At 50.5% G+C, this 15810-nt stretch overlaps 2 protein-coding genes across 3 annotated transcripts; both read right to left on the bottom strand.

The window, feature by feature from the left end:
* Positions 1 to 500: 500 nt before the first annotated feature.
* LOC309681996 (polyamine-modulated factor 1-like) lies at positions 501 to 4304 on the bottom strand (the record flags this gene model as incomplete). Its single annotated transcript, XM_082496003.1, has 5 exons — positions 501 to 1913; positions 2291 to 2486; positions 3235 to 3335; positions 3924 to 4029; positions 4123 to 4304. The coding sequence occupies 5 exons, from the start codon at positions 4302 to 4304 to the stop codon at positions 1860 to 1862; spliced, it is 639 nt and encodes a 212-aa protein (XP_082352129.1). The 3' UTR covers positions 501 to 1859.
* A 687-nt stretch (positions 4305 to 4991) lies between these two features.
* On the bottom strand, positions 4992 to 15326 carry SLC25A44 (solute carrier family 25 member 44). 2 transcript variants are annotated; one of them, XM_082495976.1, is made up of 5 exons: positions 15277 to 15326; positions 11138 to 11248; positions 10051 to 10786; positions 7947 to 8074; positions 4992 to 7389 (listed from the first exon to the last, which is right to left on the bottom strand). In XM_082495976.1, the coding sequence occupies exons 3-5, from the start codon at positions 10670 to 10672 to the stop codon at positions 7198 to 7200; spliced, it is 942 nt and encodes a 313-aa protein (XP_082352102.1). In that variant the 5' UTR covers positions 10673 to 10786; positions 11138 to 11248; positions 15277 to 15326; the 3' UTR covers positions 4992 to 7197. The 2 variants fall into 2 exon arrangements, with proteins under 2 accessions (XP_082352102.1, XP_082352103.1); XM_082495977.1 differs by lacking the exon at positions 15277 to 15326 and adding an exon at positions 13549 to 13745.
* Between the last annotated feature and the right edge of the window lie 484 nt (positions 15327 to 15810).

Genomic DNA, 15810 nt, shown 5'->3' with positions numbered 1-15810 from the left:
GGCACCAGGCAGCGCCTGTTCCCAGAAACAGGACTTCAGGAAGAGGTCCAGCACCACTTAAAACCCCCAAACAGAGCTTTGCAAGAACAAAAAGTGTGCTGCTGGTGTGGTTCAGGCACCAAGCGGAGGTGAAGGGGAGTGGAGCAGCTGGAGAAGAATAATCTCTTGTTCCTCCGTCCTTTTACCTCCTACTCTCCACCAGACCCCAGCAGTGCTCAGGGCGCCCACCCGCCTCCAGAGTTTGCTCGTATTTAACCCCAGGAGGGCTCTGAGCAGCGGGAGCCCCCAGGGCCACCTGGGGTGACATTCCTCTTTGGGATCCTGACCACTTTCCAGACTTTCAGATCCTATAAATCCCAGCCCTGTCTTGAAAAGCGGAACCGGAGGCTTTGGGGTGGAGGAGGAGAGAAATGCTGAAGCCAGTGCCTTTGTCAAACAAACCCATAAACTATAGACTACGCGGGCCAAGCGCACACAGCGGGAGCCAAGACCGGGGGAACAACAGCTCCAATTTATTTAGATTATAATGCAGCGAGGGAAGGCTTGTTTACGACAGAAGGAAAATATGCCTAAGTCAGTCAATCGCAGGCTCTGGCTGCCTCTAATTAAAACCAGAGGCCTGCGCTCGGTGGAAATCGCCACCATTGTTCTCAGAATTTGTATTTCCCCAGAACCCAGGGCACAGCCTCTCCTCGGGACGGCACGCACTAACAGGCGAGGAGGACAACAGGTGACCAGAGAACCTGCTGCCCTCGGCAGATCCAGCGTCTGTTGGAAACAGACTCACCACCAGTCCTTGTCGGGCTCAGTGAGGCTCTCCTCATCACCTGCCCAGCCCAGGGGAAGGGTCTTTTCTTCCTTTTGAAGACACCCCTCACTCGCAGGGCTTCACTGACGCCTCGGCAGGCAGACTCCAGCGAGTCCCTGTTTCCCCGGCTGGCAAACTTCCGATGAGATGGTAAAGAACAACTCCAGATGGGTAAAACCAAACCCAGTTTGGTTCCAGGAGTCCAGGCGGAGGTTTCACGGGGAAACATTAAATCCTTTTGCCACGAGGCCACAAAGTCGAGATGGGGCCGTTCTAAGCTCTGCTTGTCTCCACGCGCACGAAAGGCGCAGCCCCGGATCCTTCACACTGCAGTCCTCAGAGAAGTGCCCTCAGCGCGTGACTGCTGGGAGAGGAGCAGGGTTGGAAAATACCAGGGAAAAAAAAAAGAATAAATGGCAACGAGGAACTTGATGTGATAAAGCAGCTGCTGACATGTCTGTTCTGATGGGTCACAGACAGACAACTTTTTAAAGACAAGGATGCTGAAAACGAACACTGCAAAAATGCGGCAAAAGAGTCCAATGTAGCTATTTACACTCCGGCTGTACAAACGGTTACCCACCCGCGGGCTGCGAGTGCTACAGCTCCCCGGCTCCTCATTCCTGTGCACAGCACAGCTTCTGTGCTTAATGCACCGTTTTTCCTCTAATGCACATCCGAAATACCTTCAAGACCACAAATTTGGCTTCAGTAAGCAAGAATCACGCGCGTTGCAGCGCTAAAGAAGCGTGTGAGTGTACAGACAGGCTCTGGCTATCAGATCTGTAGGATTCTCCTCCCTGTTGAGCTGAGCGGGGAACAGGAAATTGTCCTCTATTCCCAAAGATCCTGACGTGTTCTTTTTTATTTCTTCACAAACTTTGATCGAATTGTGCAAGTCTGGCAGCTTTTCAGTCCCAAGGATCTTCTGGCCTGACAAGATGAAGGCGAGTTTGCGTGGTTTGAACATGCAACGCACAGAGTCCCACTTCCCGATGCACCGAGACGAGGATAAACTTCCCCGCAAGATGTGCAGAATCTCCCCACGTCCTCACTGCGGCTCCTTGAACGTCGTGATGAGTTCTCGTTGCTCTTTACTAATTGCCTGGAAGAAAAACAACCACCACTGAACTCAGCAAAGTGCTTTCCTCCAACAGATGCCAGCGTTCAGGATGCAAAGCAGGCTGATATAAAACAGAGCGTCAAATACACTGCCGTCCCCAGCACGTAGGGAATACAACCCATGAATCTCACATGCTCACCCACAGAAACATCCCACCCAGAGCACAGGGAAAAACATCCAAGACCTCCAGTGGAAATGCCCCCAGGCCAGTTTCAGCAGTACTGGGCTCCTGGTGAGGCCTTTGAGAAGCGGAGGGCTTAAATATAGTGCAGCCATTTGCAGCCACAGAATTGTGTTTCTTTCAAGCTGATGCTGAAAAGAGAAGGGGGCTTTTAGTTGTTGATTTTTTTTATTTTTACCTGCCAGGCATGTTTACGAGCTTGTATCAGCTGCTGCAGCTCCGCAATCCTATCCCTCCCCGCAAGCACAGATTCTGCCACCTTCCTGTTCTCTTCCTCCTTCTCCTTTAGGACTTTCCGCAAGTACGACCTGTGCTTAAGGAGGTACGGCACCATAGTGCTGCGAACGTCCTCTTCTGGGATCCCACTGGGCCGCCTGGGAACAGAGAGATGTGAAGCAACCAGAGAGCAACAACTTTGCACGGCAATTAGTCTCACGCACCTCAACTGGAAGCTGAGCTGCTGCCATAAGGGATCAGCTCACCAACTCCAGCAACTCACCTTGAGGACAGCTAGAAGGTGCATGTCTAACAGGCACCCCAGTGCGTAGCTCCCTAGCGCCAGACACGAAGGAACGAGAGGAGTCCTGCCCAAAACTCTGCCGTTAGTTGAGGCCTGGAGGCAGGCAGGATGTAATTAACTTCCCCAAACACAGAAACAAGAAATTGTGACGATGCTTTTGATTAAAAGACCCAGCCTGCCTTTAGGGCGAACAAAAGGCAGTGCGTACAACTTCCAGTGCCTGCTGAGTCCCTGAGCAAGACATCCCAACAAGAAGCATGGATGTGAGCTCCGCTGTTAGACCAGTAGCTGGGGCCAAAACATGCTGGCAGCCTTTTGAATTATTCAGAAACGAGTTTACCTCCCCTCTGGTCTCAGCAGCATTAACCTCCTCCTTGCACTGAGGAAGCATAGATAGATACATGACGTAGAGAAGCATAGATAAAACTTATTTTTGGATGTTTTAGACAGAATGACATTGAGATACATGAGGTTTGCACCACAATGCCTAGACGGCACACCAACATGACCCAAACATCACAAGGGAACTGACTTTTGCCCTTGAAGGGAACATGCCTCCGCACACGCGCTCCCCAGACTGCCCTCCACAAGACTATCCATACCACGCAGGCTCTTCCTGGTTCTTTGCCTCCTCCACGATCTTATCCAATGAATTAAAGAGCACCTCCAGATTCCCTTCATCCTTTACCTCCTGGATCTCCTCCTGTGAAGGAAGGACAGCACTAGGATTCAGCAGGACCCAAACTGAACTGACATGGGCATCGTTCCACTTGTGAGCTCTCACTTTTCCCTGGATGAAGGCTACACCCTGGGAATCACCAGGTATCGAGTACCGATCCCTGGAAGTATTTAAAAGCTTTGTAGACGTGGCGCTTAGGGACATGGTTTAGCGGTGGAGTTGGCAGTATGAGGTTTACAGTTGGGCTTGATGATATTAAGGGTCTTTTCCAGCCTAAGGAAAGCGGTGGATTCCCCAACACTGGACTCTTCAGATTCAGCTGGGCAGGGTGCTGGACCATCTTGTCTTGCTTTTGCCAGGAAAGGCTGGACCAGGTGATCCTTGATCCCAACCCGGGATCCTGTGACTAAACGATTCTATAATTCTACAGCTCTTTCTGGGGAAGACAAAGAGGCCTGGAAGAATCTCTGGGGAGCAGCCTTAACTTTCTGGTTTCGTCATTCAGCAAATGCATTTTCTACCCTTAACACCAATGCGTTTGGCGCTTTTACACTGAGGGGTCGCGGCCCCTCCAGAGGCAGGCGCATCCCCGATCCCCGCCTCCCCCTTCACCTTGATGGATGTCTGCAGCTGGGATACGAACTGATCGTAAATGCTCCTGGTCATCTCGGGCTGCAGTTTGTAGAAGCAGCGGTAGCAGTTGGCAAATCTCTGGTAGCTGCAAAACGGGAGGGGGCAGGGTCAGGCCTCCCCGCCGCGGGGCTCGGCCAGGCCGCGGCTTTCAGGTAGCCAGACCCCGCTCCCGCCTCACCTCCCGGCTGCCACCAGCTTCTCCAGGAAGGTGTCCACCACCGCGGCGAAGACCTGGGCGCGGCCCGGCCCGGCCGCTACGGGCGGGCCGCCATCGCTGCCCGCCGCCACCGCCTCCTCTTCAGAACCGCTTCCCGCCGCCGCCATCTTCCACCGCCCGCCGAGCCCGCCGCCGCCGCCCATTGGCCGCCGCCACCGCGCCGCGCTGCTACCATTGGATGGTTGCGCGAGGCCCGCCCACCCTGAGTGCGCATGCGGGAAGAGACGCCACGCCCATTCTGCAGAACACGCGTCTATGGGGGCGGGGCCTGGGCCGCGGAGGGGCGGGGCCTGGGCCGAGCCCCGCACACCACAGCTGTCCCTCCCCCCCCCCGGGCCAGGGTAGAAGGGCTTAAACGTTAATAAACCCCAAAGTAATAAAAATTAAAGGGGTTAAAATGCTTCATGTGCCACATCACGGCAGGAAATGGTGCGCTAGCCCCTGAAGCAGAGTGATACATATAATAAACCGTCCCTCTCTTGAGAGTCCCATGGAAACACCCACCCCAGTCTGCTCATGGACTGACTAATATTCCTGATCGTTTAACGAAGTAAAACAACGGAGCCTGAAGAATTCAAAGGGGGAAGAATAATCCAAGTTCAGCACAAAAAGAGAGGGAAAAGCAATTTTTTTCCTTGTCAAGATACTGAGTGTAAGAGCCAACCAGAACTAACGGCGGTTTGTAAAGGAGGATTTGTACTCTCCCATTTCACGTGCCACATCTGCCTTAGCCCAGGTTTTTTTCTGGCTTGTTCAGCTTTATGTGCAGTCGCCGTTGTTGCTTTTTGTCAAGTCCCTCCTACTACTTACTCAGAAGGCAAAGCGTTAAAACCAAGAAAGCATCGCTGTGAACTGACAGGACGTGGCAGACTCCCTTGGCAAGTGCGCTTGCGGAGACTAAGGCGCTTTTAAACTCAGGCGTCAAATTGAAGGTCTCTGAAGTTTATTAGTTGTCAAGAATTACGCTGGTTAAGAGAGGAATATTAAGCTTGAGAGTGTCTCCCTACGTTCGTGCTGTCTCCCTCTTCTGTGACACGCACCGAGACTTACCCTGCTGGCAATCAGCAGAGGCTGATTATTAGTTTCTTTTAATATTGGTATTACTACCGCCTTTGTGTGAGAACGTGGGCACCGTACGCTCGGGATACTTCCTCACAATCTCGTGATGCTGCTGTTCCACTTTTTAGGGCAGAATCTACTATTACAGAAAGAAGCGACTGGCGTCGGCCTGTAAACAACCAAAAGGCGACAGAAGAGCAGCAGCCTGCAGAACCCGCTGCTGGAACGGCTCTGTCAGTGGCTCAGGCAGACATCACCTTATTTAATGCTGCAGAAAACAAAGGTGGGATTAAAAGGCCTTTGATGACTCATCTGCAACACCATTAAAGAGTACCGGATCTTATAACCAAGTTTTGCCCTTAAACATAAAAAGTCTCGCCCCAACTTCAGCAGCGTCTGGCTGTACTTGTTCCACCTCCAGCGGAAACTGTGGCACATCCAGCCCCGGCAGTGGCTGAACTGGGGATGTCGGGATGAAGGCAACAGCCACACTCAGCAAGTCCCAGGTGAAAAGACACTAAGAGCCTGGCAGCAGCCACAGTTCGGCAGGATCAACGCTACAACCAAGAATTACTTGTTACAGCCGTCAGGTGAACAGAGGGGGCGACGCATCTGTTATGAGGAGGTGTTTCTCTCACCTCTCAGACACGCAACTAACTAGGACCAGCACCACGCGCGGGCTGGCAGCACGAGAGGCAAATCTCAAATTCTGAGACCAGCAGAGTGAAGTCAACCAACCCCTTCATTCCTCCTCCCCAAAGAGCAGCCTCTTGCTTCATCACTCCATTGCCAGTTTTCATCTGGTAAGAAACACAGACCATAGCTTAAGATTTTCATCCAGCAAGAGTGTGCAAAGAATCGTCCTTGCCCTTCCCAAACAGGATAAGCAGGATTTAAACTTACAAAGTATTAGCGAACCATTACTCCTTATTCAATATGAACATGCCGATCAGGTTTGAACTGGATCAAAAGCCAGTACAAGCAGGTTTTTTTTCTTCTCTTCCCCACCTCACATCCAGTTGTAGCTCAAATCACATTTGGTTCTTATCTCGGCTGCCGGCAGCACAGCAATCTGACACTTCCAAACTCCGCATTTGGTTGGGCTTAAACTAACTAAAGGTGGGAAGTGGCAGCAGCCACCCTGAACATGCAGTATTGACACTCACATTGAACAAGGCCACAGAACAACCACTCAGTCCCCCCAAAATCAGAATAAGTTTCCCTAAAATAAAATAAAAAAAACCAACTTAAATAACAACAGATTAAAAACATAGGTTAGGTGTCAAAATTGCCATCAGCTAATTACAAACAGCCAACTCAACTCCTGACTTGCCTATGAGCCAGCTTGCTGTTTGAAGGATGAGAGACAGGAAACATTTTCCAAGAACATACAAAAAAGGTATGTACAGATCTATTCAAAACGCAGTAAATAAGGTCTTCAGTGGTTCCAGGTTACTCTCGTTTCACATCTTCTAGAAATAAATGTGGGCGATTGGAGAAATTTACTCTTCTATTCTATTCTTCCAGCTTCCCACAGTACAACTGCAATCAGCACACAACCCACCAGAGGGCTCTGCTGCAGTGCTAGACTCCCCTCCTCGGAAGTTTGGCAAAGATTAAAATAATTTAAAGAATAAACTGGCTTTTTACTTCAGCCAGTAAGTCTTTAATTTAAAAAAAAGGGAATTAAGAGCTTGCCAGGATATGCTCACACACCTGGCTGCTCTTAAATGAACTGTCACAGGCAAACAGCACTGCCAAAGGTGACATTTTGATGGTTTGAAGCAGAAACAGCAGCAGAGCATTGTATGACAATCAAATCTAAAGAGGTGAATTGCAGTTGCTCTTGCTTCTGCCTTGTACTGTGAAACCAGCTAGAGAGAAAAGAGACGGCAGCTGCCTCTCCTCCCGAGCTTTCAACCGTGACGGTCCAAATTCAGAAGGTTCAAAAGAAGGTTTCTCTCCCACCGGCTGCCTCTACCAGTGTCTCGAATCCACCAGCTCCGGGCGGAGGCTCAGCTTCTTCAGAGTTTCATACCCCACCACGATGACGATGGTGGAAGGAGTGGCCGAGATGATGCGGGCGGAGAGGCCTTTAGTCAGGCCCCAGGGACCTTCCTCTGCCATGAGCTGTTTGAAGGTGAGGATGATGGAGCTCTTGCCTTCCACCTGCAAAGGCAGAACAAATATTCACAGAGCTGCCAGACTTCACGCTGAGCTGCTCTGGGGTTCTGCTCTAACTGAAGACCCTAGAGACTACAGACCAGCCAGTCCAATACCCTTGATCTAGTCTCCAGAACTCCCTGAGGGGGGGGAAGAAAAAGCAAGAAGTCTTAAAGAGGCAGCAGTAAGTGGGATTCTTAGACCCGTCTCCTCCTTCCTCCCTTCTGCCCCATCTAAAAGGGGCTAAGATCAACACGACAGCTCGAGTCTCGCTAAAACTGACACTGCTAGAAGCACCTCGTCTTTTCTAAAGGATGCCACATCTGCTGGGGAATCTCATTTGAGCAGTCTAGGTAGGCAAAGCCAACCTTGCTACCTGAGCTGCCCCCTATTAATGCAGAGTAAATTAAGCAGCATGATATCTAGGACAAACCAACCTATGAACAGAGAGAGAAGGGGAGCCGTTTACCTGAAGCCACAGAGATCAAAGAGCCAAGGCCGAACCCCACCCCTGCGTCACGCTGTTGTTGCAGACAGACATGCCAAGCAGGCTGAGCTCTTACCTGAACCCGAGCTCTGATGACATCCATGGGGTTGGTGAGGGTGGAAGCTGTGGCGGCTGCAAGTGGCCCCGATATAGCTTGCAAGAGGAGATGGGGACAGTCTTTAGGAGTCAAGCTGGAAAGCTGTTCTGGGAACGAGAGAGAGAGAGAAAGTTTCAGACAAGTGGCTGCTTATCAGTTCCTTAACTCCACCTGCTAATTTAGCCTGATTTGCAGTGGGCAGAATCCCTGATTTACAACCTGTCACCTCCTCCCAAAGCATGTCTAAGCAGTGCTTTCTACATCAACCAGAAAGTCAGCAAAGCACAGGGAGCAAGCCCGTAAACACCCCGGCAACTCACTGCTCCATCATACAGCCTCAGATCAGCTCAGAGGCACTCAGACCTGATGGGCAAACAGGGCACAATAAGCTTGTATGTGCCCAAAACAGAGCATGGGAACATCTACCCCCCTGTAAAAGGCATGGGGGAGACCTTCAGACAAGGTTATCAGAAGTTGCCTGCAGAGATTGGCCCAGATCTAGAAAGCTGTCACTACCACCAAGCACATTGTCCAAGAGATATGCACGTGGCAGCCCACTGTGGGATCTCTAAGGCAAAAAGTGCTACGTGCTGCTCATCCCAGGGATTTCCTCATTCCGCTCCTACTGCCTGGCAAAGGGGATTTGAATGTCCCACACTTTTATTGGTTAAAGTTGTATGGAAGACAGTCTAAAAGTCCCAGTTTCTTTGGATGATGCGGTGGTTGTGTCTATCTGGCAAGAGGGAAAAAAGCTGCTCTGTTTGCAACCCAGAACACCGGTCTGAATCACTGCCAACGGTGTACTTTGAGCCCCGAGGAAGGTTCAATGATCCTCGCTGCTGCCAGCCGAGACCAGCACACTATCCAGGGACGGAGGACTAGAAAAGGCAGCCAAAGTATGGAAGCTGTAGCTTCCATTTAGCATTATCTTGATTGCCACTCCAGAAGACTAAGAAGGAGAACAACCATCTGAAAGAGGCAAGCTCCGTTCTCTCCGTATCAACTTCCTTGTTCTTAGATGTCCACGTTCGAACCTTTCTGGCATGAAAGTCTTACAATTAATACAGTGGATTTTGGTATTAAAAATCATTGACACGAAGCGAAGGGAGCGCTCCCAAAAAGTTCAGACTGGACCAACATCCCAAGCTGCTGTTGCCATTTAAACGTAGTACTGATGCATAACCAATGCTCCCCATTGTTACCTGAATGTGTCCACTCTGAAAGCAAACTAGACATTCAAGACACCTGTATTTTTAAAAGCAGGTGATTTCCAAGATGTACTTTAAGCCTAGTCCAGTGAAATCTAAGAATCTAAGCCTCTCATTGTCATCACTTTTGGGCAGATTGCCATTAGGTAAATATTAGCCTAAAAACCACATGCAAAGCTGCATGACATAAATCTAAAGGATTATCGGGAAGGGGAAAAATAAATCTTGGCTGGCTGATATCTTTAGTATTTGGGCACACCCTCAGGATTACCAGAGCTGAGCTAGGGAGAGAGAACATACTGTTAAGTGTGGTTTTATGTCACAAGACTTGGTGCCGGTTTTAAAACTACGGAAACTGAAGCATAATCTTAAGACACAAAACCACGGAAGATCTGGCCTTTCCCACTGCCTGTTGTTTGGTTTTGCTATGAGATTTGTGGCTCTAGAAGTCTTTTTGCCATATACGAGACTCCCAAGTCCATGTGAACTGAAAGATGTTGGCTTCAAAACTCTGCCCAATGTCAGACAACAACCTTCCTCGCTTCCATGCAGAAAATAAGCATTATTTGGGATTAGTGAAAGAGAAAGTTAAAGTAGACATATCAAGCCCCTCTTGTTTAGAGCCACCTAGTTTTAAGGCCTCTATTAACAACCCTATTCTTTAACTCTGCATTTAAGACAAACTGTTAAACTTCCACCCTACATCTGCAGAATTCGTTTAAATTGGATACAGCTATTTGTTTCAAGACAGGTTCTGCTCCCACCCCAAATCAAAGAGAGAAAGCAAATCACGCTGAGTCCACAGGTTCGGAGGTGATCTGAGGGGCTTCTAGGTCTCCTGGGATAAGATATGTTCAAAGTCTCTTTTCACTTACCAGCATAGAAGTGGTAGAAGGGCCACCAGACTGCACTGTTGGGAATATAGGTCAGCAGCGAGGCCACATAGCCCCTGTAGAACCCCCTAAAGCCATCGGCCTTGAAAATCTGTACAATGATGTCCTTGGTTTGGCCAAAGACCAACATCCGCTTGCCGTCTTGGTTCTGTACCTTAAATCTGCCCATGCTTTCCCCCTTCCTCTGCATCATGAGATGCTGGGAGATGACATCAATGGGCACCGTGATGCTCTGGGCCACCAGGGAGGCTGAGCCACCTGCCACCAGCGACTTCACAGCGTTGTTGTTGTTGTACCGTGACACATACTTCCGGGTGAGCTCATACGTTGTCACATAGCACTGTCCAGAGATCAGGGTGAAAGTGTTGACCAAAAAACCACGGTAGAGCCCGGCTGTCCCTTCTGTCCGCAGGATTTTCACAAAAGCATCAAAAGTCCCATTGTATAGGCTCTTGCCCTTCTGAACCTGTAAGCGTGTTCGGATAAGCGTGAAAGGGTAAACGCTTACCCGGATCATCATAGTCATGCAAATCCCAAACACGTAGAATTTCCTTTTGTCCAGGTGCTCCCACTCAATGATGGGGATGTTGCGTTTGTCCTCCATGACTTCTCAGAGCAGGGTAGGAGAGGTGGTATGCCCCAGGTCTACCTCAAAAGTACAGAGCGGGTCCAGGCTCAGCTCTCTTATCTTAACTGCCTAGGTTGGAAGTGCTGGCATCTGAAACGAGAGACACTTTCAGTAGATGATGAAGCACCCGAGTTACCTAAAGTAGCCTACGGCACCTAACTGTGCTGATTTTCCTGAAGTACACAGAGAGCCCTTGCATAAACCATCCCGCTGGCAGAGCGGTGGGACTGTGACCTCAGGAAGCAGGGCTGTATCACCTGGTCGATGGCGGCACCTTCTGATGTCACCGCAGCTATTTGTTAAACTCTAACAGCAGCCTGCACACACGGCAGCTCTCACCATGCTCCAGATTACTCTGCTGCAAAGCAAAGACTTTGCCAGACTTCGCAAAGCAGTTAGAGATCCACAGAGGAAGAGCTCTGCTCCAACAGCAAGCACTACCTTTTAACGAACAGGCAGGAATACGGACTGTCAACCAAAGCAGCTTCTTCCCAGACATTCCAGGTTTGTGATCCTCCTAGACGTCAGGATGTCAGTTTTCAGTTCCAGGCTCTGTACAAAGAAGGAAGCGACAAGTTTCCATTTGCGTTCCCAAATTCTCTACACAAATTAGACACGTCTTTCTGGGCATTTCCATTTTAACCTCTCTTAAAACTGGAGGGTGATGCAAGCCAGGGAAGAGGGAAGAGATGGTCTTGAAAACAGGAGCAACAATGGGGGAACAAGGGAAACGCAAACAGCCACATGGAGTCTCCATGTTGACAACCAAGACCCTGGAAATAAAGGGTTAAAAATCACAGCCGGGGGATCTCTCAGTTGAGCAGTGCCTAACTGCGCTTTTCAGCTAAGGAGAGCAAAGTTCACCCTCACTTCCAATACTGCATCATCGCTTCTGGTATGATAACGCTCAGAAACCTGCCATCCTTCCCACGTTGGCAGCATTCAGAGCACCAGGAAGTGAGGGACAAGGAGGGGAGGTCCTGATTCAGCCTCCTCCAGCATCCTTCCCGAGCCCACCTCCTGCCCCTGAAGCACTATTACTGACTGCATCTCATCCCGCAGGCAGCCATGTCCCAGCAGTCACCACCAGCAGCTTCCACGGGACAAGACTCTCAGTAGTTCCGCCCATCTCCCTTTTGGCTGTAATTTGCTCTAATTTGGTGCATGATTAAACACGCTTGGAACAAGCAAACCTCCTTGCCGGGCCAGGCATATACAAGCAAAAAGAGAAGAATCAACCCAACACGAAACCAATTATTTCACTGACCACAAGGGCTTTCTTTCCATATCGAAAAAAGCCAACAGGTCTTGAGGAATAACAGATTGCTAAATTATTAGAAAGCACTTGACTGCAGCTGCGTCACAACTTATATACTCCGGCAAACGGGTATGTGAAGTCTCTGCGCAGGCACAACCTGAACTGCGGGAGAGCAGAGCAATACCGAGTAGTTCCACTTGCAAATGCAGAAATTGGAACAAGTGTGCCAAAACCAGAGATCTGAAAACAGATTCACTTTGAATCTAGACTGAGTGGGAACTCAAATTTACCACGAGACGCAGTCAACACCATACACCAACTGGGGGGCCATTTTATGTTATCAGTGTAATGCAGAAAGGCCATAGCATAAATGTCTCCAAATTGCAGGCTTCGTGAAGAGAGCTCAAACAGCCAAGAGCCATTTGGTTAGAAACGCAGTAACAAAACAACTGGCAATTATTTACCTCTGGCACAGAGAAGAAATTACGATTATGAAATCGGGGGGGGGGGGGGGGGGGGAGGGGGGAAGGTAGGGGGGTGCTATTAACAGACCATTTCGTTGCCTATCTGCCAACAAAATATTTGCTTAACATCAGCAAACAGCTTTACAGGCTGCCACGGCTCCTGCTGATGGACAGTGAAGTTAAAAATACCCAAGGGCACCCAGGTCCAACAGGGAGGGTGGGGGAAACCCTATTTTACCCAGTACAAAGGAAACTACACTTCATTGTTACAGTCAATTGACTTGACAGATAACGCATATCGAATACCATGGCTTGTCTAAACAAAAGTTGTATTGCTTTAATTATAATTACAGTATTACTAGTTCACTAATACAGGCATAATTAGACAGCACAAAGCTTCCTACACAGGAATTATCTTCACACAGCATCTACAAAAACATTATTTTGCTCGTCAGGACTCCCACTAGCTTAATATTTTATAAAAAAACACAAAAACAAAAACACAACAACAATAAAATCCAGCCAATGCAATTTCCTGGTGAAGCCTGAGGGTTTAGTCCATACTCCAAATTCCTCTGCCACCTAAAAACTGAACCGTATGCAACACAGCTCCCCACGTGAAAGGTAAGGTGTACCTGCTAAGAAAAATCCTCACTGCTGCCATGAGGAAAACAAACAAATAATTTTAAAAGTACACTTGATTTTTATTTCGTTCTATGTGGTGTTTGTTTTTGGAATTTCAGCCATACCCTCCTTGACGAAATAACTACACTTTCTTTGGATTCTTACTAATAACTACTTTCATTCAGGATCTAAACCGGAAAGACAACATCACTCTAATCCCAGGGCCCAGAAGTAAACAAAGACGGAAGTTCTGCCCGTGGGGAGGTGGAGAGGGAAGGCATCCTGGCATCACCAGGGATGCTTCGATTCGACCACCACAGCCACAAATCTTGCTCTGCCAAGATGACAGTTTTGCTCAGACTATTTATTCTTCCAGAAATTAGATCTAGGGCTTTGCTCAGAGCAGTGATCCCGTCGCACGCAGTTTCAGTAACTCTTTGATGATCTTTCAAGCAATTTTGGGGAGATCAATATAGAAATAATTGCTAAATCTCAAAAGAACTGACCTGCCCTCCAAAATGTACACCAGTTTCCCTCCCAGGTCATGGTGCCATTCTGTACTTCCAACAGTTTCCACGCCAAAACTACACTTCAATAGGTCTATACAGATGGTGACTTCTCACCCTGAATAGAAAGGCATTTCTTGAATTTCTGCCTAGAAATTAAAGCAAAGGATTACCAAGTGGACTGTACCTGCTTCTGCTCTCTCGCTAGTCTGTGGCATGATCTAATACAGCTTCAGTTTTCTAAATGCAGACCGCAACTTAGTATGAACACACCCCCCCAATTTACCTCCTTTTTAATGAAGCCCCATCAATCCGTTCTCCAAACCATTTTTGCTGCAACTGTACCTAAATATGATTCCTTGGCAAATAAAGACGGGTCCTTTGTGTACCCCTGGCCAAGGATGCCTCCTGCTCAGCATACTAATATCTCAGCACGACAGCCTGGGAACCATCCAGAAGCAGGCAGCAAGGTCGCCTTTCCAGGCCCCAACGGTTGCCTGTGGAGATCCTCTCAAGTGGGAAAGCACGAGACCAAACAAATCCACGGCACGTCTGTCAAATTCGAAATCTTTTATCTGTGCCACCCTATGCCGAACCTGGTCTATGTAGGCAGCTCCGTTTTCAAAGTCTTTACCGCTAAATTTACCCCAGGAAGAAGTGGATATAAAAACAGCCTCACTGATGATCTGCAGCTCCTCCGCGAGCAGCTGTCTCTCTGTAAACGATGAGGCAGAGACACTCTAAGGCCAGCGCTTCCCAACACACCCGTAGCCTGTATGAAGGTGGCTGTATGCAGGAGGAAGGCTACTGGCACAAGAAGCCATCCTTTACCCTACGGGTAAAGGCACCAGCGCTTACATTTGGCCAGACAAAAAATCCAATGTGCTCTAGAGGTGGCAAAAAGGAGGCTGAGGGGAGACCTTATCGCTCTCTACAGCTACCTGAGAGGAGGTTGTAGCAAGGGGGTGTCAGTCTCTTCTCCCAAAGAACAGGCGATAGGACAAGAGGAAACAGCCTCAAGATGCATCAGGGGAAGTTTAGGATGGATATTAGGAAAAATTTCTCCACCAAAACGGTTGTCAAACATTGGAACAGGCTGCCCAGGGCAGTGGTGGAGTCGCCATTCCTGGAGGTGTTTATAAGATGGGCAGACATGGTGCTGAGGGACATGGGTTAGTGGTGGTTTTAGGCACTGTCAGGCTGATGGTTGGGCTCGATGATCTCAAAGGTCCCTTCCAACCTGGACAATTCTGTGATTCTACGACCATGTGCGAAATTTGGCACAGAAACCCACTCAAGGTCACCGGGCGGCTGAGTAGTTGTGCAGACAAGCAGCCTTCCCCAGCACCCCGGTTTCATGTCACGGGCATGTCCCCCCCTCCTCTCTCCCCCACTCCCAGCTTCGCTTCCCGCAGCCCCGGAGGCGCAAGGCCCCTCCATCCCCTTCCCCTCCCGCCTCGGGGCTCCCCAATGGCGCAGCACCGCCTCCTCACCCAAACGGGTCTCGCACCAAATCGCTCCCCGGTTTCCCCGCCACCAGGTCCGGGTGCTCCTCATCGCCCCCCGTCCCTCCCCACGGTCGGCTCCCCTCCCAGGCCTCCCCAAACCGCATCCAGCCGCCCCCAGCACCGGCCCCGCCGCCTCCTCCTCCTCCCGCCCCACAACCCAGCCCCCATTCCCGCCCCGCAGCCTCCCGCCCCGGCCCCGCGGCCCCCACCGCCCCCTCACCTCAGGCCGGCGGGCGGGAGGCCCCCGCCCCGCCTCGCCCCGCCGCCGGCCGGTCCCGCCGCCCCATGGCCGCTTCCCCCCCACCCACTTGGACGGCGGCCGCCGGCCGGAAGCGAACGGCGGCGGCGGCGCGTCGGGGCCCTCGCGCGCCGCCCGAGCAATCAGCGTCCGAGCGCCGGCACCATCTTGAGGAAGGGCTGACGCCGCTCCGGAAGAGACCCCGCGCGCTTCCGCCCGTAATAAACAGGACGGCCGCCCGCTGCGCCCCGGGAAGAGGCGAAGGGACAGGAGCGCGCATGCGCACAGCGGGGAGGCCGCCCCTGCGCCCTCGCCTTAAAGGGACAGTGCCGAATTCCGGCTCTTAAAGGGCCAGCGGCTCCACAGCAGATGGTGCAGCTGTGGGTGCAGCGAGTGTCAGCCACCCCAGCTCGGCCAGGAGGAGCGCAGGGCGCTGGTCAACAGGGGCTGGAGGTCAGATGCCACCAGGAACGACTCAGGGACAGTCGGGAACACCCTTGGCTCTGACAACGAAGA

The sequence above is a fragment of the Vanellus vanellus genome (genome assembly GCF_965231255.1).
Source record: "Vanellus vanellus genome assembly, chromosome: 27".
In the NCBI taxonomy this organism is placed as follows: Eukaryota; Metazoa; Chordata; class Aves; order Charadriiformes; family Charadriidae; genus Vanellus; species Vanellus vanellus.
This window is presented reverse-complemented; position numbering and strand designations above follow the sequence as displayed.